This window comes from Macaca mulatta, chromosome 4 (assembly GCF_049350105.2).
Source record: "Macaca mulatta isolate MMU2019108-1 chromosome 4, T2T-MMU8v2.0, whole genome shotgun sequence".
In the NCBI taxonomy this organism is placed as follows: domain Eukaryota; kingdom Metazoa; phylum Chordata; class Mammalia; order Primates; family Cercopithecidae; genus Macaca; species Macaca mulatta.
Genome location: NC_133409.1, coordinates 143,320,905 through 143,346,164, shown reverse-complemented (window position 1 = coordinate 143,346,164; position 25,260 = coordinate 143,320,905). Strand labels below are relative to the sequence as shown.

Here is a 25,260-nt window from a genome sequence, read left to right as displayed (position 1 = left end):
TCTTTTTTTTTTTCTTAATTTGGTGTACTAATTAATAATGAACAGTTAAGAATTGTATATGTTGCCTAACTTACGTGAACTTTCCATTTACTTTGTCCCTTTTCATAACTGTGTCCGTCAATATCATGTCCACAATATTGTATATCTGTATTGGATGGTTTACACAACCATGTTATATATTCATTTGGCACTCAGAAAGTCTGGAACCATCTGATGTGATATGAACCAACTAATTTTCCATTAAACCAAATAACCAGGAACACAATATAATTTAGGTCATAAGCTATGCTGGGTCGATTGGAAAAGGAGCACAGATGGAATGGAATCAGGCTTCAGAGCACTCTCATGGCTGTTCGTCCAGTTGATGGTGATCATGGGCTTGATTTGGGCAAAGTTCTGTAGGGTGGGACTAAGAAGGGTAAGTGTTTGAATTCCTTTAGAAATGGGACTCTAACCAGTGGCCTTGACCAAGACCAACTTCTCCTAAAGGAAGGATTTTCTATTACAGGGTAGGAGCCCCAGGTAATTTTGAAATGCCGCTGTTTGATAATCCTTACCTACCATTTAAACTCCTATTGCTTTAGTCTACTTGATTTGATACATTTTAAAGGTATCTCTGTCCTTCATCAGAGACACATAATTCATACAGGTTGGGTCCTGTTTTAGAGAATGTGATCACAGACTACCTGTTTTGAACTTTTATCAAAAGTTCTGATCAGATAAGTTATATTTATTGAAGATTACTTGAAGGACATCCAGTCAATCCATCCATCCCCCTGCAACCCAGATCCTTGCTTCTCAAAGTATTACATGCCGACCAGTGCTTTGGTATCACCTGGAAGTTGGTGAAAAGAGCAGAATCTCCAGCCTCCCTCCTCCCATCCAAGACCTACTGAATCAGAATCTGCATTTTATCAAGATTCTTAGGAGATTCATATGCATATTGAAGTTTGAGGAAAAACTGCTCTAGGATTTATCTCTGGATTAAGCTAATACCAGAAAGCTGCACACTTATATTGTTTTGACCTTCCACAGACTAGTTTTTACTAATTGCAATTACCATTATACTTTGACTTTAATTGACTTCCACCTCAAGAAGCACTAGTATGGAGTTCATTATTGTATCTGCTGTCAGCATACATTTGAGGATGTTGTCTATACATCTCTCACTGGCTCCTAAAACTGAAGTCCTGTAAAAGAAATTTCTTTTAAAATTAAGTGCTGAGCAAACTTTACATCCAGAAGGGATTTTTAAAAAAACCTGTACATAAGGAAAACTATGAAACTGTTTTCTTTTATCTTAATCACCATTGAACTGTTTGCATCCCAACTAAATGAGATCTCATGGCCAACATATATGCATTTTATTTTTCCATGTACAATTATTAGAACAACCTGATATACAGCAAGAACTCAATAAATATATCAACTATTCTTTTCTTCTCCACCTCCTCCTTACCATTTTAACAGATGGTTGAAAGTAGCTGGCCGAGAGCATCCCCATGGCCTTGAGTCCTGTGTTACAGAGCATTCCCTGGGGGTGGGGCCAGACTGTGTTACCTGAAAGTAACTCAAGGTGATGAATACAAACTGTGCTTTAGGTGGGAAGCCAGTCCTTAACTAACGGAGGAAGCAAGATCATGACCAAAGAGCAAACAACAATAACGAAAAGCAGGACTGTAAATAGCAAGGCATGTGGCGGCCTGGTCGGATGGAGATTTGAGCGTTGTATAGTAGCCACAAGTCCATTTTTTAGTGTCAACTGAATGACCTGAAAGTGGGTCTACTGGGTTTAGTGAAGGGGGCCACTTACCACTTCCTGTGTTGATTCCTCTGAATGGGCAGGACTAGTGTTTCACGTTTCACTGGAAAGTCAAGAAGCTTCTCAGAATGTGGTTGTGATGGAATGGAGTTCCTAAGGTTGCTTACCTGGTTTCTCTTCGAATGGACCAGGTACTAGAGCTTGCATCCATGGCCACGTGAGCCCAGTACCTCTTGCCTCATCTGTATATGCTGATGACTAGGCGGATTGGGTGGCTTGGCTATAGTGCTGGTGCAGGGAGACATGTGCTTATGTAACTATGTGTTTCCCTGCTTAACCTTTTAGTGACTTCCGACTGCCATGAGGACAATTCTGAAACCCCTTCCCATGGCCCTGTGAAGCCTCAACTCTCATGCTTTCTCTAGATCCCAGGATGTCTCCCAGCTGTACTGACCTTTTTTCAGTTCCTTGAGGATGCCAGTCAGATCTTGTGGGCATTTGCCTATAGCACTTACTCTTCCCACACCTTCATTATCCCTTTCGTTCCCCACTCCCAGTGGCCCTGGCTAATTCCTACTATTTATCTGGGTTTTAGTTGAGATGTTTTCTTCCTCTGAGTGCCCCTCTCAGATACCCTGGAGTAGTTAGGTCCTCCTGCTCCATATATTCATGAGCCCTGAATTTCGGTGGTGGTGCCCTTTGTACTTTATTGCAATGATTTGTTTCACTGTTTGCCTTTTGCTCTTTTCTGTAAGCTCTGGAAGCCTGGAACCATCTCTATCTTTGTTCACCTAGCACAGTGTCAAGCACAGGAAGAAACTCAATAAATATTTGTTAAATGAATAAGCATCAGTTCATCCAAGAGTGAATAAAAAAAACTGCTCACATGCTTATGTTTTATGATATTGCAATTCAGTATATAACTTTTTTTGTATTTTATGTTTTTAAGGTAAAAATGCATATCAGATCACCTACTGATTTTGAATGGTTAAAACAGAGTAGATTTTATTTTAAGGAAGATTTGGATCAAACTGTAGTGTCTATTACAGATGTTGATTTTATTTACCAAAATGAATTTCTGGGATGTACTGATCGCCTTGTTATCACTCCATTAACAGATAGGTAGGAAATGCAGTTTTTATTTTTTATTTTGTAATTTTAAAATGTGCTCAACATTATTTAAAGTTGCATTTGAAATATTAACAAAAACAGATTTCTGTCATACTGGGTATATGCTAGCTCATTAAAGTCAGCCTAACAATGAAATAACCACTTAAATATACATGTGCATTGAATTTTTATGAAGTAGAAAAAGGTAAAAGAATAAAAGCAAGCTTGAATGTTGACTGTAATTTAATGGTGAATTTTAGATTGCAAGTGGAAAAATATTCCTAGAATCCCAAAAGAAGTTAAAATTGCCAAGAAGGAAGGTACCTTGGAGATCATGTAATTTAGTCTTTGGATTTTCAGATGTGGAAATTGATACCTAAAGTACATTTTCATGGCCAATATGAATAATTAGTCAATGGCAGATCCCATCACAATTCTTTCCATTATACGACACTGGGCCATTATTAGGTCTTTTTTATCCCACGACACCCAGTTAAGTATGCTGTGCATAGAAAACATTCAATAAATGTTGTTAGAATTGACTTAAATTGGGTTATTTAATATTTAGTGCCGCTGTTACTTTAAGTAGGGCTGCCTCCAGGTGAAATTATATCAAATTACATCTTCAGCCTCCTTTTGATTTATTGAACCTATCCCTTTTATATGCCCAGTGCCGTAGAAACATAAATTTGTCAGTGTTTTCTCTTCTATTGGTGTTTACATATTAAGCATCATGTCTCGTGAAGCTTTACTAAGATCTTTACTAAGTTTTACTTAGATCCAAAACAAATACAACAGAAACTGGATCATGGATACAAAGAGATTTATTATATTAGTATTCTTTGCACTTTTCTAAATGAGTGAATTATTTCATAGTGAAACTATTTATTTACAATGGTGTGCTGGAGCTGACTTGCATCAGCCTGTGGTGCTTACCTGGTTTCTTTCTTTCTTTCTTTTTTTTTTTTTTTGAGACAGAGTCTCACTCTGTCGCCCAGGCTGGAGTGCAGTGGCGTGATCTTTGTTCACTGCAACCTCTGCCTCTACCTACCAAGTAGCTGGGACTGCAGGCGCATGCCACCACGCTTGGCTAATTTTTGTATTTTTTAAATAGAGAGGGGGTTTCACCATATTAGCCAGGCTGGTCTTGAACTCCTGACCTTGTGATCTGCCCGCCTCGGCCTCCCAAAGTGCTGGGCTTACAGGCGTGAACCACCGCTCCTGGCCTTTCCTGGTTTCTGTCTATGTGCATTTTGCCCCGACTTTGTGATATCGCATTGGTAGCTTGCCATTGACCACAGTGGAAGTGTTTATACAATAGAAATTGGCAAACATGAAAACCAGGTGTTTTTTTTTTTTTTTTTTTTTCCTGGAGAGCCAGTTGTTAAACATCTGCCAGCACAACACTGCTCATTTGGTTCTCCTGACTGTAATGGGAGGAAGGCCTGAAGGTTTTAAGTCAGGGTTGGGGAGTTTGGAAATTTGTCTCAAGAAATCTTTGGATTCACTGTAGTACTTTTAATGAATATCAAGTACCCTAACCTTGTTTAGTCACTTCTTTTATGTGGGCTACTCAAGACTCTAAAATAAACAGGCCCATTTCAATCGCACTGGACTTTTGCTTGCGCCATCCTGTAATGTGTCATCCCATACTCACAGTGCTTTATTGGATGAACATTTGCAGATGCTATATCACGTTAGCTCAGGCCTTGGGCATGAACATGGGAGGCGCTCCCGCGGGACCTGCCGGCACTGGCAAAACAGAAACCACAAAAGACATGGGAAGGTGTTTGGGAAAATATGTGGTCGTGTTCAACTGCTCGGATCAAATGGATTTCAGAGGCCTAGGAAGGATTTTCAAAGGCAAGTGTCAAATAATATAGATTATTTTTGGTGAATTTATTTTTATTGCCCTTTAATGTTATTTTCTGATATAAATCCAAAGTGATGCAGTCTCACATAATCAACATTAGTATGGGTTGATCCATATGATATTGCCATTTTTCTAGGTCAAAAATGGCTGGATATCAACAATTTCTTATGGTTCAACACTATTGCTAGTGTTACAGTCTATGCATGGAATGTGTGTTAGATCATGAAAATGGAATCAATGTATAATTGCCTGAAATAATAGTAGAGAGGATCAAGATAGCAAACGGGGGACACATGTGGCTTCCCTCCCACAGAAATGAAATATTTTTAGAAAGCATAGCAACACTGGAAAATAAGAAGTGAGTGGCCATCAGCAGATGGAAAATTTTGAGAAAATCCTGAAAGGTGTTTTCAGATGAACAGAGAAAAAAAATATTTGAAGACACATCAGCCTCAGAGCTCAGTCCTTGGCGGTCTTCTCTTTTCTATCTACATGCATTCTCTTGGTGATCTTATGTAGGCCCAAGGTTTAAATACTATCTGTATGATGACTCCGGAATTATATCTCTAGATTGGACTTCTCCTTGAAACTCTAGATTCATTACATACAACTGTTGATTTAGCACGTCCACTTAAATGTCTAACAGGTCCAGATTCACTATGTTTAAAACCAAACTCTTGGCTGGGCACAGTGGCTCACGCCTTTGGGAGACCAAGGCAGGCAGATCATGAGGTCAGAAGTTCGAGACCATCCTGGCCAACATGGTGAAACCCCGTCTCTACTAAAAATACAAAAATTAGCTGGGCTTGGTGGCACGTGCCTGTAATCCCAGCTACTCAGGAGGCTGAGCCAGGAGAATTGCTTGAACCCGGGAGGCTGAGGTTGCAGTGAGCTGAGATCGTGCCACTGCTCTCCAGCCTGGGCTATAGAGTGAGACTCCACCAAAAAAATGTATATATAAAAACAAAACAAAACAAAACAAAACAAAAAAACTCCTGATCTCTAGGTGCTCAGGCACAACAACAACAACAAAAAACCTAATAATGACAACAACAAACAAAATAACCATCCCCCAAACAACTTCCACCTATCCTTTACTGTACTCTTTGTCTTATACTCAGATCCAATCTGTCAGCAAATACTGTTGTTTCTACTTTCAGAATACCCCCAAAATTTGTACTTTCATTTTGGCAGTGTACTATTTCCATTGTTTTGACGAAAATGTACAAATAATTAAACCTCTCTTTATCACTGGAATTAAATACGTATTTATCAACAGCCAGATATGAAACATTACATATGTATAATGGTTTGGGAGCCCTGGAGAAATGATTGTTATCAAGAAGGTACATTATAGAGTAAAACTTTACAAATTAACCGTTTTTCATGCCAGGTCTTGCACAGTCAGGTTCCTGGGGCTGCTTTGATGAGTTTAACAGAATTGAATTGCCTGTGTTATCAGTGGCAGCACAACAAATTTATATTGTTTTGACAGCAAGAAAAGAGAGAAAGAAACAGTTCATTTTTTCTGATGGTGATTGTGTTGATTTAAATCCAGAATTTGGAATCTTCTTAACGATGGTGAGAAAAAAGACTCTAAATGCAATTTAATTAGTTTAATTGTTACAGACATAAGTAAAACAAAGCATATGTTAGTAGATGAATGACCAGCTATCCAGGAGTCATGAGCTGTTCTCTCTTACCGTGTGATTTTTTTTTAGTAGTCGTTATAGCCCAGACGGAAGATAAAATAGTAATTTTTTTCAATTAAAAAAATTCAAATCCAGACCTACAGAGGTAATATACTAATGATAATAATGGATACTGTTTATTGACCACTTAATATAATATGTGTAAGGTGCAGACTAAATGTTCTATGTGCTATATCAGATGGCATAACTCACGTGGTTCTGCAGTAACAATCCCTAAATCTTGATTGCTTAAAGCCACAAGATTTATCTCTCTGTCACATGCCCACTGTGGGTTGACTAAGGTAGAGGTGGGAGGCCAGGGCTGCTTTGTATGTCCTTACTCTGGTACTTGGCCTGACAAGGTACCTGCTATCTCAATCATTGCTCTTTGCTATAGCAAAGGAAAAAGAGAACATGAAGAATTGTGCTCTGACTCTTAGAGTTTCTTTCCAGAAGTGACACAAAGTCCTAAGTCATTGGCTAAAGCAAATTTCATGACCTAACTTCAAGGGGTGGTGGGGTGAGGGAAAACGTGCCTCCTATCATGCAACTAGCAAGAGGAAGGACCTGAAATATTCTCTCACATGTACACCGTATCTTATAGCTATGATAGTCCTCTGAAGTGGGTATTGTATAGCTGACTTACCTGAGGCTCAGTGAGACTTAAAAACTTCCTAGGTCACCCCGCCAGTAAGAGAAAGAAGAAGTTATTGTCTCTCTAACATCAAAATCTGACTGCTTAACCTCCACAATTGGTTTTTCTTTGACACTGAATAAAAGGAAATAAAAATAAAATTTCTGCAATAATTTAACAAGGTCCTGTACCAAAGAATTGTAACAAATTCAGTTACCATGTGATTAAGGGTGAGCTTTGAGATTCAGTGTTGTAAAGATAGAAAACCAAAGGCATGAATAAACGGGAGTTTCTATACTTTTATGTGTCACCAGTTTTAAAGCTTTTATGTGTTTTCCATAAAGTTAAATCTCGAAGTTGCAAGATAACACAAAGCACTCCGAGTTTTTAAATGTCCCCATGGATAAAGATGATAAATTATAGGAAGCAAAATCAGAAATGTTTCTGATACACTTATTGTAAGCAAACATCCAGTAAAGCAGTTAGGGGGAAATAAGAATAATCTGGAAGTGTTGATTGTAACTCAGGAAGTGGGATGAAGAAATGTACTCAGTGTAAAATTACGGTCTAGAATTTTTAAAAAAGCTTAACATGCTCCCTGGATTAAGAATAATATTGGAAATAGCAATTAGATATTGCATTAAGCTGTGAGTAACTGAAACCTAAAAAAATTGTAGTTTAACATGTAAGGATTTATTCTCCTAAGATCCTTATATGGTTCTGCTCCATCATGAATTCCATCTTCAAGGTCACCTTATGACCCAAGATGCTACAGAAAGCATCACCATCATGTTGTAGCCAATTGACTGAGTCAACTCCCTTCAAACAAACATCAAGGGTATTTCATACAGTGTGCCCCTTCGCATCTCGCGATGTAGAATTTAATCACAGCAGCTGCAAGGCAGGCTGGGAAATGTAGTTTTTAATCTGGCTGTTGCTGTACCCAATTTGCAAGTGGGCTTCTGTGGCTCAGGAAGGATAAGAGCAGTATTGAGAGGCAGCCTCAATTTCTGTATTTCCAGCCCCTAATAAGGTACCTGGCCTATTGACAGTGCCCAGTAGATAATCAGAGACTGAAGGATTTTAACAAACTTGCCTAAGATAACTCATTCCTGTAGGCCTTACTTGTCTTTGAATCTCCAACCTTTCCTCTGAGACTTGGGTCTGACCTATCTTCAACCTGTTGCTTCTTAGGAGGCCTTCATTTCCTGTCTGCCTCTACTTTTGTCCTTTTCAGTGGTTTTCCCATCATTCCCTTCTTTATTTCCCCTCACTGCCATCTTTATTTCTCCTCACTTCTATGGGTTTTTGTCAGCCAAAGAGCTCTGTAACTGTGACTGCGAAGAATAACTGAAGAGATGGAATAAAAAAAATGCCCAAGGACGCTCATCAGTATAAAATCCTGAGTTTTTTCTTTTTTCAATAACACACTTTAGACCATAATTATCAGGTATCTATTCAGTTTTCTCTTCTATTATTTCATGTTCTTTTCTATTTTTTAAGGCAGTAGACAGATAGGTACTTAATTTTTGCCACAAAAAATTGCGTGTGACCTTATTAATATCATGAATATAGAAAGATATAAAAGGGCATATGAATATTAGTAAATATGCGTGGTCCAATACACATTGTTTTGAGAAAACAAGAGTATTTTATGAATCTAATATTTTTCAATACCATCTTAAAATCTGAATTGGGGTCTGAAATATATTTGTATTCAGAAATGAAAGCTGTATCAACAATTAAAAATTAAACATATTTTAACTTTTAGAACCCTGGATATGCTGGGCGCCAGGAACTACCAGAAAACCTAAAAATCCAGTTTAGAACTGTTGCTATGATGGTTCCTGATAGACAGGTATGCACCAGGATTTGAAAGCATAATGTGCTTTATGTTGTTTACTTGTTTTTCACTAAAGTTGTTGAAAAAAAATCTCACTATATTAATTTTCAGATCATTATGAGAGTTAAACTTGCAAGCTGTGGTTTTCTTGAAAACGTTATCTTGGCTCAAAAATTTTATGTTCTTTACAAACTCTGTGAAGAGCAACTTACTAAACAGGTAACTTTATAGATCTGCTTACTGCTTACCCACTAGCAATAGTATTTGGTTTTTTCACTTTGCAATTTTCCCTTGATAAATGCTCATCAGTGAGTTAAAATCTCATTGACTCTTTTCTAAAATGCTTTTAGAATTAATTTTACCTATTGGTTGTGTATTTTTAAGACCTTTTTATTTTGAAATAATTGTAGATTCACAGGAAGTTGCAAAGGAATGTACAGGGAGGTGTGTACCCTTCACCCTGCCTTGCCCGGTGTTGACATCTTGTAACTATAGCACAATAACAAAACCAGAAATGGACACTGAAGCAGTCCACAGAGTTCGTTAAGGTTTCATCAGTTATACATGCACTGGTGTGTGTATGTATGTGTGTGTGTGGATATAGTTGTATGGAATATGTAAGATACGGCTCTGTTCTATCACCACAAGGTTCCCTCATGCTACATCTTTATAGCCACACCCACCTCTCTCCCATATCCCTAACCCATTAACCTTTTCTCCATGTCTAGATTTTTTTTTTTTTTTTGAGACGGAGTCCCGCTGTGTCGCCCAGGGTGGAGTGCAGTGGCCAGATCTCAGCTCACTGCAAGCTCGGCCTCCCGGGTTTTTACACCATTCTCCTGCCTCAGCCTCCCGAGTAGCCGGGACTACAGGCGCCCGCCACCTCGCCCGGCTAGTTTTTTGTATTATTTAGTAGAGACGGGGTTTCACCGTGTTAGCCAGGATGGTCTCGAACTCTTGACCTCGTGATCCGCCCGTCTCGGCCTCCCAAAGTGCTGGGATTACAGGCTTGAGCCACCGCGCCCGGCCATGTCTAGAATTTTATTGCAAGAATGTTACATAAATGGAATCACACAGTATGTAACCTCTTGGTTATGCATTTAAAAGTCTGTTGTTTGGGCCGGGTGCAGTGGCTCATGTCTGTAATCCCAGCATTCTGGGAGGCCAAGGCGGGTGGATCATGAGGTCGGGAGATCGAGATCATCTTGGCTAACATGGTGAAACCCTGTCTCTACTAAAAATACAAAAAAAAAAAAAAAAAATTAACTGGGTGTGGTGGCACATGTCTGTAATCCCAGCTACTGGGGAGGCTGAGGCAGGAGAATTGCTTGAACCCGGGAGGTGGAGGTTGCAGTGAGCCGAGATCCTGCCACTGCACTCCAGCCTGGGCGACAGACAAAAAAAAAAAAAAAAAAAAAAAAAAAAATCTATTGTTTGTCACTCAGACTGTATCAGACTATATTGTTCTCAAAAGATATTTAAGGTGTGAATGCTTGATCATGCAGGTTGGATTTTCCCATGGAATGATCATATTTCAGTCAAAGGAAAGGCAGGAAAGTTGAGCTAATAAACCTTTGCAGCTTAGTCACCCCAAAACTATGGCCTATAAGTATCAGAATCAACCTATATGCGTAGAGTGAGCCATGAGTCTGTGTTTAGTTTTTCAATTAAACCCTCTTTTTGCCCTCTTCTCCCATCTCAGGTTCATTATGACTTTGGATTGAGAAATATTCTGTCTGTATTGAGGACTCTTGGATCTCAAAAAAGAGCCAGACCAGAAGATAGTGAATTAAGCACTGTCATGAGAGGACTAAGAGATATGAACCTTTCTAAACTGGTATCTTCTCTGAATTCTCTTCTTTTCCAAAATTTTAATGTGGTTTCTTTGTATTTGGTGGACAAGTAGGGGGTAGGCTGATGTTGAGCTGTGAGCACTCATAATTACAGGGATAATAACTGTGCAAAGCCACCACTGTGCTTCCAGAAGAAAGCAAAAGACCCCATGACCCTGTGTGACCAACATGGGCTATAAGTGCCTCCTTTTATCAGTCGTGTGCAGTGAAACAGGTCATCAGTGGGCTTCAGCTCCAAGATTCAACCTAGTTCTCTTCTGTTATTCACAAAGTGACAAATTCTCAGCATAAGAATCTGGATTCCCAGAGAACCGTGAGAACTTTTTGCTTTCTCTGTATGTGACTAGCTTATCTCAGATATATCTCTCCCAAAACATAACCGTTTTTATTTTCCAAAACACATGGAATATTTACTGTGGAGAGCATGCTGCTTTCATGCTTGTCACAGTTACAGCCTGGTTGTTTTTTTTTTTTTTTTTTTTTTTTGAGACGGAGTCTCGCTCTGTCGCCCAGGCTGGAGTGCAGTGGCCGGATCTCAGCTCACTGCAAGCTCCGCCTCCCGGGTTCACGCCATTCTCCTGCCTCAGCCTCCCGAGTAGCTGGGACTACAGGCGCCCACAACCGCGCCCGGCTAATTTTTTGTATTTTTAGTAGAGACGGGGTTTCACCGTGGTCTCGATCTCCTGACCTTGTGATCCGCCCGCCTCGGCCTCCCAAAGTGCTGGGATTACAGGCGTGAGCCACCGCGCCCGGCCTTTTTTTTTTTCTTTGAAACAGAGTTTCACTCTGTCGCCCAGGCTGGAGTGCAGTGGTGCAATCTTGGCTCACTGCAACCTCCGCATTCCAAGCTCAAGCTATCCTCCTGCCCCAGCCTCCCGAGTAGCTGGAACTACTGGCACGCACCACCATGCCTGGCTAATTTTTGTATTGTTTTGTAGAGATAGGGTTTTGCCACGTCACCCAGGCTGGTCTCAAACTCCTGGACTCACGTGATCCACCCTGCCTCAGCCTCCCAAAGTGCTGGGATTGCAGGCATGAGCCACCATGCCCAGCCTAGCCAGGTTGTTTTGAATATTTGATGGACAGGTTCATGTGGCATATAAAGATTTCTACATGCCACATATTGTGTCCGTGCCATGGGTGTACAAGATTGAAGAAGAAATGGTTCAGGAAGCTACATTCTAGTTACAAAAACTAACATCTGTGGAGTTCATTACTGTTACAAAGTCTTTTCAGGTGTATTGTCTTATTTGAGCCTCATAGCAACTCTGTGGGATCTGGATGGCTAGCTTGCTTATTGTCATTTCACTTATTGGGGAATGGAGACTAGAAGTTGTAGGAGTCCCCCATAATCACCATCAGCTGAGAAGAGGGGACAAAAATTTATAAGATTTTCTGATGCCAAATCCACTGCTCCTGCAGTATACCTCACTGCCTGTATGACTGACATGGACTGTAAGAGAGGCTTAGACTCCCTAAGTCACTCAGGCTGGAGTGCAGTCTAAGCCTCCCTTAGATAATGGTATTTTGGAAATTCCTAGACAAGTATTCAAGAAAGCATCAGCAAAGCCCTGGAGAATAAAGAGAAATCATAAGGGGTCAGATGTTGGGAACAGGGCAATCCATGTGTTAAAGACATTGCAAATAAGGATTGGAGTCAGTGTACTCAAACCTACTGCTTATAAGAAAGGCTCAGAACACTGCCCCGATGGACTTTTCCAGCCATTGTTGGATGAAGTCATGCAGGGTTATGGCTATTTCCCCAATTTAAATAAAATATTAGTTATTTAATCTCATGGGGTTGGGACTACAAATGATCATTTTTAAGGTTAATGCAAATGCCACTCTGTGAGAAGCAAAGCATTCATGTGATAAAGTAATGAGGTGGTACTTTGGAGCAATAGACTGGGGCAGGATTGTAGAACACATTGAATGCTAAGGAACTTTGGGTACAATGTAGACTCAATGGTGATTGCATTAGTCTGTTCTCACACTGCTAATAAAGACAATTTGTAAAGGAAAGAGGTTTAATGGACTCACAGTTCCACATGGCTAGGGAGGCCTCACAATCATGCCAGGAGGTGAATGAGGAGCAAAGTCACGTCTTTACATGGCAGCAGGCAAGAGAGCATGTGCAGGGGAACTTCCGTTTACAAAACCATCAGATCTTGTGACACTTACTCATTATCATGAGAACAGCAGGGAAAGACCTGCCCCCATGATTCAATTACCATTCACTGGGTCCCTCCCACGACACGTGGGAGTTATGGGAGCTACAATTCCAGATGAGATTTCGGTGGGGACACAGCCAAACCATATCAGTGATATTCTGGAGAAAGTACTAGAAAATACAAGCCTGATTAGGAGAGTAATAAATGGTTCTCTGGGGATGAAGTGATAAGTACTATGCACATCCCAGCTAGTTGATAACATTTATTGACTGAATGAGTAAATTTATTTTAAACTATGCCACCTTAGGTTGATGAAGATGAACCCCTGTTCCTCAGCTTAATCAATGACCTGTTCCCGGGACTGCAACTGGATAGTAATACTTACGTAGAACTGCAAAAAGCAGTAGCCAATCAGGTTCAGATAGAAGGTTTGATTAACCATCCACCCTGGAACCTGAAACTCGTGCAGGTAAAGACATTTTAATCTATTATCAGTATAATGATAAGTATGTGCTAAACATAGCTGTCTGAATAGAAAAACTCATGGTTAGTCTTACTTGATGTAAATGTTAAATGAAAACATCATATGTACATCATTGCAAAAAGAATACTCAGGGGGATGTGGTGGTCCAAGAAAGATAGTATGGATTTACCCTGCCTCGCAGTAATCAAGCAGTAATTTACTGCAGTTGTTACCTACACCTGGGGACAACGTTGGGATGAAATAGTAGGTTATAAAAACTCTGGGGAATGGAACGATCCAGATGGTTTCTTGTGCCAATCTGTTAGTACTGGCTGCAGCTGGGTGCCTCAGTGGGGTGCAGCGCCTGAGGAATCCGGGAATACTACTTTGCTCCTGCTTTGTGTGTGGACATGTTATATCCTTTGCCTACACTAAAACCTGAATCTTTTGACTGCATATGTTGGTGTCTTTCTGTTCATCACATTTCATCCTTGTGACAACCGTCTAACCACCTTGATTGTATTACCAGTAGAATCAAGAACTTGGTAGCAGAGACACAGGATTAAATCTCTATGAGCTTGATGCTTTGGGAATATTTTCCAGAGTTTTTGGAAAATTAAGGAGCTGAAATTGTGGACATTGTTGAAAACTGCATTTGAAATATTAATATAACAATTCTTATTTTAACTTACTGTTCTTGCCAGATTATAAGACGTGCAAGTATCTGAGACACATCCAAATCTTACAAAGAAATATGTGCATGGGGGAAAAGTGCTTTTCATCATTCATGTACTGGAAACCATTTTAAGAGTTTAAAAAATTTCTGGGAAAACATGATTTTATATATGATATGCATACAGTATACTGAGTTCTAAAATTCTCGCCATCTCAATGGGCGGCGACTAGAATTTTGGGTTCTTTGTTGATGTCAATAACATTGTTCTTGAACATGTCAGGAACAGTGCCTGTTGCTTTTAAACTATAGTTTACAATGGTAATACATTTCTGTCCAAAATGTTAGGAGAATGACTCACTCTACCTCTGATCAGCTGTCAGACCTTTGACTTCTTATTTTTTTTTTTTTTTATCGAGAAAACTACAGACAGGATGTTATAACAGCGGCTGTCCATACGCCTAGCATGTCTCCTTGAATCTCTTTTAGCATTTCCATGTGCCCCTGCCCAGCTTCTGTGTGTTTTGGCTTCTAATAGCAAAAGGAGGACTGGAGCCATTTTGTTGGCAGGCACAAAGAGTAGGTGCTGCACGGGAGTTTATTTCCCACCCTCGCCCCCAAACCAACCTCTCTAAGAGTTTATGGAGCAGGAAAGTCAAGCTCGCCTGGTTCCAGGTGGAGCAATCTTTGAGGTGTAAGTTACACTCCAGTCTCCCGCGGGATCAGGCTCACGTCTGCCCTCTACAGGGCTTTGTCCTCAATCACACCTTACTTGGCTTCTTCCCATTCCTGTCCTGCTTTTCTCTTTTTTTTTACTGGTTTCTCCTGGGAGCACTCCCTGAACAAATCACTTGCACAGGAATCCTCATTCATGATGTACTTCTGGGGAATCAGAAGGCCCCTGTGAAACGGATCTTCACTGTGATGCTCTGCGTTGCTGCTTTCCACCACTAAGGGGCGATATCATCACATTGGATGCCGAGAAAGTTTGCGCATGGAAAAACTGCTGGTTATAGACTAACAAACCAAAATCACAGGGAATACATCACGCAAGAAGCAAAAACTAGATGCTGAGTTAATTATTTCCAAAATGTAATTCAAGCTCCACATTGTTATTACTTTATCACATATCGTTTTATAACGTAGTGCTCATTTGCTATGCACATCTAGTAAAACAACATTTTTTACAACTTAAAAATAGTGAACTAGTTACTTTAACGAAGAGCTTAAATAAAGCCTTTAAACTTCAAGTAACTACTCTGAATGTCAACAAGAGACTCATAAATTACATTTTTTAATTTACTGGTTAATTGTGTAGTTATATGAGACGTCTTTGGTACGACATGGCTTGATGACTCTTGGGCCCAGTGGTTCTGGAAAGACAAGCGTTATCACGATTCTAATGAAAGCGCAAACAGAATGCGGAAGGCCTCACAGAGAAATGCGAATGAATCCAAAAGCCATTACTGCACCTCAGATGTTTGGCAGACTGGACACTGCTACCAATGACTGGACAGATGGCATTTTTTCTACTCTGTGGAGAAAAACATTAAAAGCTAAAAAAGGTATACACAAACTTCCTTTGTGATCATTTTTTCCCTGCCAGCATATTAAGACAATATTTCTTTGATTTTTCCATTTTAATTATTTGCAGATGAAAAGTGATTTGCTGTTTTAATTATTTGCAGGTGAAAACATTTTCCTCGTTTTAGATGGTCCTGTGGATGCCATCTGGATTGAGAACTTAAATTCCGTTTTGGATGACAATAAAACTCTGACGTTAGCTAATGGAGATCGCATTCCCATGGCCCCTAGTTGCAAGCTTCTGTTTGAAGTCCACAATATTGAGAACGCCTCTCCTGCCACGGTTTCTAGGATGGGCATGGTCTATATCAGCAGCTCTGCTCTCAGCTGGAAGCCAATCTTACAGGTGGGGCAGAGAGATGGGAAGAAGAACCCTCAGGGTCTCTCCACGTTTTACTTTCTTAACAAACAGATTCTGTTTCTTTTCTGCAGGCATGGTTGAAGAAGCGCACTGCACAGGAAGCTGCTGTATTCCTGACACTGTATGAGAAAGCCTTTGAAGATACATACACATATATGAAACTAAATCTCAATCCCAAAATGCAGCTCTTGGAGTGCAACTATATTGTGCAAGTAAGATTTTTTTTTGTACATTTACTACTTCGATTTTGATTTTTTTTGCACTCAGTTGCAGTTTACAGCCATCTAAAATAGAAAGTTCAGATAGCCATAAAAATCATTTGATGATGTGACTGTAAAGGCTCTGAGAATTTTGATTCCTCTTAAAGATCTTCTTAATGATCTTACTGTTTTCTCTATTATTTTCACTTCCCAGACGGATGTCAGAGGAAGGGGGAATGAACTATCTTCCCCACTGTCAGGTTTAGTGACCTGTTCCAGAAAGTGTGTCTAATAATGACAGCCAGTAAAATTAAGTAATTAATTAAAGTAAATTTTAAAATAAAAAACAACACATATGTGCGTGCATGCGCATGCACACACACAGACACACAACTGCTGGTTCCATCCTAACCATAGAAGACTTCATTGTCTGGGCACAGTGGTTTACAACTGTAATCCCAGCACTTTGCGAGGCCAAGGGGGGCGGATTGCTTGAGCTCAGGAGTTCGAGACCAGCTATGGGCAACGTGGAGAAACTCTGTTTCTACAAAAATTAGCCAGGTGTGGTGGTGAGTGCCTGTAGTCCCAGTTACTTGGGAGGCTGAGGTGGGAGGATCACTTGAACCTGGAAAGTTGAGTTTGCAGTGAGCCAAGATTGCACCACTGTACTCCAGCTGGGGCTACAGAGTGAGACCCTATCTCAAAATCAACCAATCAATCAATAAAATAAAAATAAATAAAGTTGGTCACTTCATGGGAAAGAACAGAAAGGGGCCTGTTGTAATCAAGAAAACTTGGGAGGCAATCTTGGCTTTGTAAATTTAGCAAATAAGTTTCCTTATATGACAGATAAGGAAAATCTTTAAAAATTATCTGGACAGTAGTTTGTAGCATTATTTTTTCCCTTTCTTTCTTCCTTTCTTCTTTCCTTCCTCTCCTCCTTCCTCTTTCTCTCTCTCTCTTTTCCTTCCTTCCCTTCCTTCCCTTCCCTCCCCTCCCCTTTCCTTTCATCAAGGTCTTGCCTGTTGCCCAGGCTCGAGTGCAGTGGTGCAATCAATCATAAATCACTGCAACCTTGAAGTCCTAGGCTCAAGCTGTCCTCCTGCCTCAGCCTTTGGGAGTTGTTGGGGCTACAGGCACACACCACCATGCCCAGCTAATTTTTGGATTTTTTTTGTAGAGACAGGGTCTCTCTATGTTGCCAGGCTGATCTAGGCTCCTGGACTCAAGCAGTCCTCCTGCCTCAGCCTCAGTGCTAGGATTGCAGGCATGAGCCACCATGTCCAGCCAGCATTCTTTTTTTCCTACTCAGTTTTCCTTATTAGTCTTTGGGTTAAAACAGAACTAATCATAGATCTTCAAGGGCTCTCCTAATTCTGGTCTATAGGTGACCTCTCCTTATACATTCTAGAACTTTGATTCTCAGTTAAGGGATGCCAGTCATTTGTGGGTAGGTTAGAAACAATATATAAGGCCCAAGTCAGTCAATTATTTAGTAATTACTTTAAAATGGATAATAGAAGAGAATATTTTATTTTGGAATAATTTTGTTTTGAAAGACTGAGGATGTCCTACAGTAGTTTTCTTTCTGATGTTATAGGGCATTGGCACACTTTTTCTTAAAGGGCCAGATAGTATTAATAAATATTTTAGGCTTTGCACAACTCTCTGTCTCAGCCACTCAGCTTTGCTGTTGTAGCACAAAAGCAGCTAGAGACAATGCATAGGTGAATGGGTATGACTGTGTGTGTTCCAGTAAAACTTTATTTACCAAACAGATGGCCAGCCCCTAGGGCCACAGTTTGCTAAGTCCTGCAAAATTTTACAAAGAAATAGAATCTTTGATCTGGAAAATTTGGATAACCAAACTTTAGAACCAGTAGCTCCCTTAGCTGCTAACACCTAGTCTGGGCCTTTTGCTTTCCCTGTAGGAAATTGAGACTCACAGAGGTCAGTGGGATGAGCTGGGGGTAGAAACCACACTAGCAGATTTCCAGTTCAGCATCCTTTCTGCTAGACCATGCTGCCTGTCGAAAGCGGAATAGCCTTTCTCTATGTGCAGTTGGCTATAGGACCGTGATCAAGCAATAGCTTGAGCTGTATCTGTTTTCTTCGCTTCCTCCCTCCTTTTAATTTTATTACTATTCACAATTTTTTATTTTCAAAATTTTAATTTAAAAATTTATTTTATTTAAAACATTTTCAGTCTCTCAATCTTCTGGAAGGGTTAATTCCCTCCAAAGAGGAAGGCGGTGTTTCCTGTGTCGAACATCTTCATAAATTATTTGTGTTTGGCCTCATGTGGAGTTTAGGAGCCCTTCTGGAATTGGAAAGCAGAGAAAAGCTCGAAGCCTTCTTACGGCAGCATGAAAGCAACTTGGACTTACCAGAAATACCTAAAGGCTCAAATCAAACCATGTATGAGTTTTATGTTACTGATTATGGTAAGCACACTGAACTATACCTTAAATGAAATTACTTTTTTTTTCAAATGAGAAAAATATAAGCTTTCAGAAACTCTTCTATGAGGGAATATTAAAATAATTATGAAAACATAATTGTTAATACCATTTTGAAAAGGGCATGTACTTGAAAGAGAGTAGAATTTTGCATATTAGTTGTGCCAGAGACTGATATTGAGACTCTTGACTTCTCCTTTTGGAGTGGGCTCAGTAAAATCTGGCATAAATAAGTTAGTAATACCTTGTACATCATCTACTTTCTGGTGCTGGAAGAGGAAAGGTAGCAGCATGGAGAACACAGATTCTTCGTAATGCAAAGCATGCTAATATAAGGTAAGTGGCAGTCGATTCAGCACACTGGCAGTGGGAAGAGCTGAGAAGCAATGAGAAGCACACATCACAGGACTTTCAAAGGGCTCAGGAAGTGGAAACTGGGGCGAAAGTTGAGCTAAAAACCATAGGGCTGGTTGTAAGTCTGTTTGAGAAAAAGACCTCCTGGGCCTCTTTCCAAAGCCCTGCTGCCAGACAATCAGCCTTGCCCGCACTGGAAAGACTAAAGAGTTACTGTTTGGATAGTGTAAAATAGAGGGTTGCCTAGACCTGGGGACACCAGGCACATTTAAGAGTGGGAGAATCATACAGAAACTGGGGATTACGTGGGAATTTGTGTTTGAAAGGGACTGAGATAAATAAATTTTTTTCAGTGGGCCATCTTTAACCAGAATGGCCAATAATTCTATTACATGTGTTAGATGCTGCTAAAGGTTTGAGATGGCAAAAGGGCCCTCTAACTCAAAATGCAAACTAACAAAGGAGTCTTTAAATCTAGATATATACTCCCTTAGAATCCAGAGCCAAGCTCCTCCACAGAGCTGCCTTCTGAGCAGCCGGAGTTCTATGATGTTTGAAGGTTCAAATCGCCTCTCTCTGAGCACCTTGTCCTTATTCAGAGGCTGGGCCCCAAGTTACTCAGAGAGTGAAATTCATCAGTAGCAATTTTCCAACCGTGGTGAAGCCTTGGTTAGGGGATTGAGATAGCATCTAATAAGGATGCCAATAAAATAATTACCTTCCTCTGTGCCATCAAAAATATGCATTGCTACATTTCCTAAAGAGCAGTCCACTGATGTTTGTGGCATTTTCTTCCAAGTAGCTAGGACTGGTTCTGTAAGTTTAGACAGTGGTGTTTTCTTATTTTAATGGAGATGTTAACAAAAGGTTGACAATAATCTAGACTCATATTCCTTCTTCAAGCTCGTCCTGAAGTGGTCTGTTGACTAAAATATTGAGGGGTTACAGGCATTCAGTCTTGCTACCCTAAATAACTACTTTTGATGAAATTTATTTGCCCGAGCATTTGTGGCCATGAAATGAACTAAGATATTATGTACTTAGTGGTTATTTAGGGCCCTAAGGTGTCCACTCCAGCTGACTTCTAGCCAGCCCTTTCTTAACTCATTCTTCATCCATCCTTTTAATTTTTTCAGGGACATTAACATCTTTGGAGAAGACTTCATTCTTAGATTTAAGATTAAGTAAGGAGACTTATGCTTCCAGACAAGATGGAGTAATGGGGACTGGGTTTAACCTCTTATGTTAGAAAGACAGAAAACTGGACAAAATGTGTAAAACCGTTTTTTTCAGACATTGGACAACAGGCACTACAGGACTGAAATCATGGAGGGAAGTGAAACAAGGTGACTGCACTAGTTTATTGCGTGGATGCGGTTTCTAGCAGCAGCTCAGGGAGGGGAAGATCAAACAGGATTGGCTGTCTCACCAAAATGTGGAGGCAGAGGTTGATTTGGGAGAGGCCAAGGTGGCTGGAATTTGCAGGGCAGAGCACCAGAGAGGAGAAATCTGCACAGGGAGGAAGTGTCAGAGAACAACAGAAACGGATAGACAAATCCACAGTTATAGTAAAGGTGTCAATATTCTGAATAATTGATAGAACAAATAGACAAAATTAGTAAATATATGGAAGACTTTAACAACACTATCAATACCCCTAATTCGAAATTATAGAATGCTTCAGCCCAAAACAGCAGAATATACATTCTTTTCCATTGCACAGAAAACACTTACCAAGATATTCTGGGTCATATAACAATTCTCGATAGGGAGACTTTAAAGCACTTTATGTCTTTACTAGAAAAGAAGAAAGGTCTCAAAACAATGATTTCAACTTCTTCCTTAATAAGTTAGAAAAAGAAAAACAAACTAAACCCAAAGTAAGCAGAAGAAAGAACAATGATCAAAGCAGAAGTCAATGAAACAAAAAATAGAACAGCAACAGAAAAAAATCAATGAAACGAAAAAGATGGACCTGAAAAGATCAATAAAATGAATAAATCTCTTATTAGAGACATCAGAACAAAAGAGAAGACTTACATTACCATAGTCAAGGATGAAAGAGAGAACATCACTACAGACCTCACAAACATTAGAAATATGAAGTGAGTATATTAGAAACAACTTTACAAAAACACATTTGACAATGAAGATGAAATGGACAGATTTCTTGAAAGATATAAACTACCAACCATCATCAGGAAGAACTAGATATTGCACAGCATGGTGAATATGGTTAATAACAGTGTGTTGTACATTTCAAAATCGCTAGGAGAGTAAATTTCAAATATTTTCAACACAAAAAATGATAAGCATTTGAGGTGATTGACATGTTAATTGGCTTGTAATAATTCCACATTGTATCCATAAACTGTAACATTTTGTTCCCCATAAATATATACAATTATAAATTGTCAATTTATAATAAAATTTAAAAAGAAGAAATAGATATCCTAAATAGCCCTATATCTACTAAAGAAATTGAATTTGTAGTTAAAAACCTTCCCACAAAGAAAAACACCAGGCCAAGATGATTTTATTGGTGAATTCTACCAAATATCTAAGGAATAAATAATACCAACTGTACACAAACTCTTCTAAAAGATATAAAACATAAAATAGGAAGAAACACTTCCTACCCCGTTTCATAAGGACAGTGTTACCCTGATACCAAAGCCAGAGAAAGACATTCCAAGAAAAACAAAAACAAAAACAAAAACAGCTATAGACCAATATTCCTCAGGAACATTGACGAAAATTTCTTAATAAAATTATAACAAATCCAGTAGTATACAAAAGTCCAACTGTGGCTTTTATTCTAGAAGTGGAAGATCAACATTCAAAAACTGATCAATATAATCTGCTATATTAGACTAAAAACTAAGCAAGCTATAAACAGTCATCTAAATCAATGAAGAAAAGCATTTGGCAAAATTTGACACTCTTTTGTGATGAAATAGGAACTTTATCATTCTGACAATGTCTACAGAAAACCTACAGCTAACGTTACACGGAATGGTAAACAACTAAACACTTCCTTCCCAAGATCAGGAACGAAACAAGGATGTCTTTCTCACCTCTATTCAATTTCATTTCTATTCAACATTATTCTAGAGGTTCTAGCCAGTGCAGTGGGGGGGAAAATCAAATGTCTGTAGATTAGAAAAGAACAAGTAAAGTTCTCTCCATTTGCAGATGACATGACCATCTGTGGAATCTTCAAAAAGTTATTAGAACTACTAAAGGATTTTAGCAAGGTCACAGGACAAAAGGGCCATACATTTGATAAGTTATATTTCTATATGCTCACAACAAACAATTGAAAATTGAACTTTAAAAATACCAGTTAAAATAGAACCCAAGGCTGGGTGCAGTGGCTCATACCTGTAATCTCAGCACTTTCGGAGGCCGAGTGGGGTGGCTCACCTGAGGTCAGGAGTTCGAGACCAGCCTGGCCAACATGATGAAACCCCATATCTACTAAAAAAATACAAAAAAATTAGCCAGGTGTTGTGGTGCGTGCTTGTAAGCACAGCTACTTAGGAGGCTGAGGCATGAGAATGGCTTGAATCTGGGAGGCGGAGGTTTCGGTGAGCCAAGATTGTGCCACTGCACTCCAGTCTGGGAGACAGAGTGAGACTCTGTCTTGAAAACACACAAACAAAAATAGAATCCAAAAAAGAATACTTAGGAATAAATTTAATACAATATGTGTAAGATCTGTATACTAAAACTATAAAACTGTGCTGAGAGAAGCTAAAGAAGGCCCAAATAAGGGGACAGATTTTATTTAAACATTATTTAAAGATTATTTTGCTATTTGAAATAGCAAAATCTAGCCAGTGCAATGGGGGGAAAAATCTCTTTTGCTGTTTAAAAGTCACTATTAAGAAAATGAAAAGCCCAGCCACAGACTGTAAAGTACTATTTGAAACATGTATATCTGATAAAAAAAAAATTATCCAGAATATGTAAAGAACTCCTATAATCCAATAACTATCAATAGGCAATCAATCTAAATTTTTAAATGGACAGGAAATTTCAATTGTTACTTTGCTAAAAAAGATAGGTGAAAGGTGAAAAAAGAATGTGAAAGATGTTCAACATCATTGGTCGTCAGGGAAATGCAAATGAAAACCCCAATGGGGTCTGGGTGCGGTGGCTCACACCTGTAATCCCAACACTTTGGGAGGTCAAGGCGGGTAGATCACTTGAAGTCAGCACTTCGAGACCAGCCTGGCCAACATGGTGAAACCCTGTCTCTACTAAAAATACAAAAATTAGCCGGGCTTGGTGGTGGGTGCCTGTAATCCCACCTAGTCGGGAGGCTGAGGCAGGAAAATTGCTCGAACCTGGAGACAGAGGCTGCAGTGAGCTGAGATGACACCACTACACTCCAGTCTGGGCCACAGAGCCAGACCTTGTTTCAAAAAAATAAAAACAAAAAACCCCCACAATGGATATCATCACACAGCCACTGGAATGTCTACAATTAAAAAGGTTAATAATGCCAAATATCGGTGCGGTAATAGAGCACGTAGAGCCCTCATATGCTACAAAATGGCACAGCCACTTTGGAAAACAGTTTGGCAGTGTTTTAGAAGTTAAACATACTTATTTTTGCTTACTTTCTCAAGAAAACATGAAATTCGGGTTATTACTCCAATGATGAGTATTCGTTCATCATTGTTTTGCCAATATCAATGTATGCCCTCTTTCCATTCATTCTGTGTCCACAGTAACTTTTGAGTATAATTCTGAATCATTGTATAAGCTTTTTGAAGACATTTAAAATAGAGGCTAAATGCAATTCAATTTGAATGGCAATGATAGGAATAATGCTAATACAATTTGCCTAGCAACAGCAATGGTACGGTACCATAGATTATAAGGAACATCCAGAGATGCTAAAATGTAAATAAATTTTTGAAATCAATTTTTTTTTTTTTGAGACAGAGTTTCGCTCTTGTTGCCCATGCTGGAATGCAATGGTGTGATCTCGGCTCACCACAACCTCCACCTCCTGGGTTCAAGTGATTCTCCTGCCTCAGCCTCCTGAGTAGCTGGCATTACAGGCACGCGCCACCAGGCCCAGCTAATTTTGTATTTTTAGTAGAGATGGGGTTTCTCCATGTTGGTCAGGCTGGTCACGAACTCCCATCCTCAGCTGATCTGCCCGCCTCGGCCTCCCAAAGTGCTGAGCCATTGCGCCTGGCCTTGAAACCGATTTCTTATGGCAAATACTCTGTATCTAGTAAACGGTTGACTCTTTTTTTGGTCTTTCCCATTTTTCAGTTGATGTGGCTTTTCTGTTAGGTATCCATTACATTACTGGGTTTACCACCAGCTGATTTTAATTCCATTTCAGGTGCGGTTTCTCTGGATGGGTGATTTAGCAATTTAAAAGCCAACTTTACAAAAAAATAACAGATGCTGGAGAGATTGTGGAGAAAAGGGAACGCTTCTACACTGCTAGTGGGAATGTAAATTAGTGCAGCCATTATGGAAAGCAGTTTGGTGATTTCTCAAAGAACTTAAGCCAGACCTACCATCTGACCCACCAATCTCATTATTGGGTATACACCCAAAGGAATGTAAATCGTTCTACCATAAAGATGCATGCATGCATATGTTCACTGCAGCACTATTCACAATAGCAAAGACATGGAGTCAACGTATATGCCCATCAGTGTTAGACTGGCTAAAGAAAATGTGGTACACATACACCATGGAATACTATGCAGCCATAAAAAGTATGAGATTATGTTCTTTGAAGAAACATGGATGGAGCTGGAAGCCATTGTCCTAAGCAGACTAACTGAGGAATAGAAAATCAAATACTGCGTATTTTCAATTATAAGTGGGAGCTAAATATTGAGTACACAGGGACACAAAGAAAGGAACAATAGACAGTGGGGTCTACTTGAAGGTTGGGAGTGGGAAGAGGGTGAGGATCAAAACGCTGCTTATTGGGTACTATGCTTATTACCTTGTGATGAAGTCATCTGTACAACAAACCCCGTATATCTAACAAACCTGCACATGTATCGCTGAACCTAAAAGTTTTTTTTTTTTTTTTTTTGAGACAGAGTCTTGCTCTGTCACCCAGGCTGGAGTGTAGTGGCCGGATCTCAGCTCACTGCAAGCTCCACTTCCCGGGTTTACACCATTCTCCTGCCTCAGCCTCCCGAGTAGCTGGGACTATGGGCGCCAGCCACCACACCTGGCT

At 39.7% G+C, this 25,260-nt stretch overlaps 1 protein-coding gene across 2 annotated transcripts in view; it reads left to right on the top strand.

Moving 5' to 3' along the window:
• Positions 1–25,260, top strand: part of DNAH8 (dynein axonemal heavy chain 8) — a 317,698-nt gene that overhangs the window by 143,049 nt on the left and 149,389 nt on the right. For both annotated transcript variants that reach the window (XM_078000047.1, XM_028847604.2), the window contains 11 exons: positions 2,712–2,884; positions 4,557–4,735; positions 6,139–6,326; positions 8,842–8,928; positions 9,025–9,132; positions 10,616–10,750; positions 13,245–13,406; positions 15,392–15,638; positions 15,762–16,003; positions 16,090–16,230; positions 18,425–18,662. In XM_078000047.1, the coding sequence (XP_077856173.1) occupies positions 2,712–2,884; positions 4,557–4,735; positions 6,139–6,326; positions 8,842–8,928; positions 9,025–9,132; positions 10,616–10,750; positions 13,245–13,406; positions 15,392–15,638; positions 15,762–16,003; positions 16,090–16,230; positions 18,425–18,662 (1,900 nt within the window). The remainder of the gene's footprint in view (positions 1–2,711; positions 2,885–4,556; positions 4,736–6,138; positions 6,327–8,841; positions 8,929–9,024; positions 9,133–10,615; positions 10,751–13,244; positions 13,407–15,391; positions 15,639–15,761; positions 16,004–16,089; positions 16,231–18,424; positions 18,663–25,260) is intronic.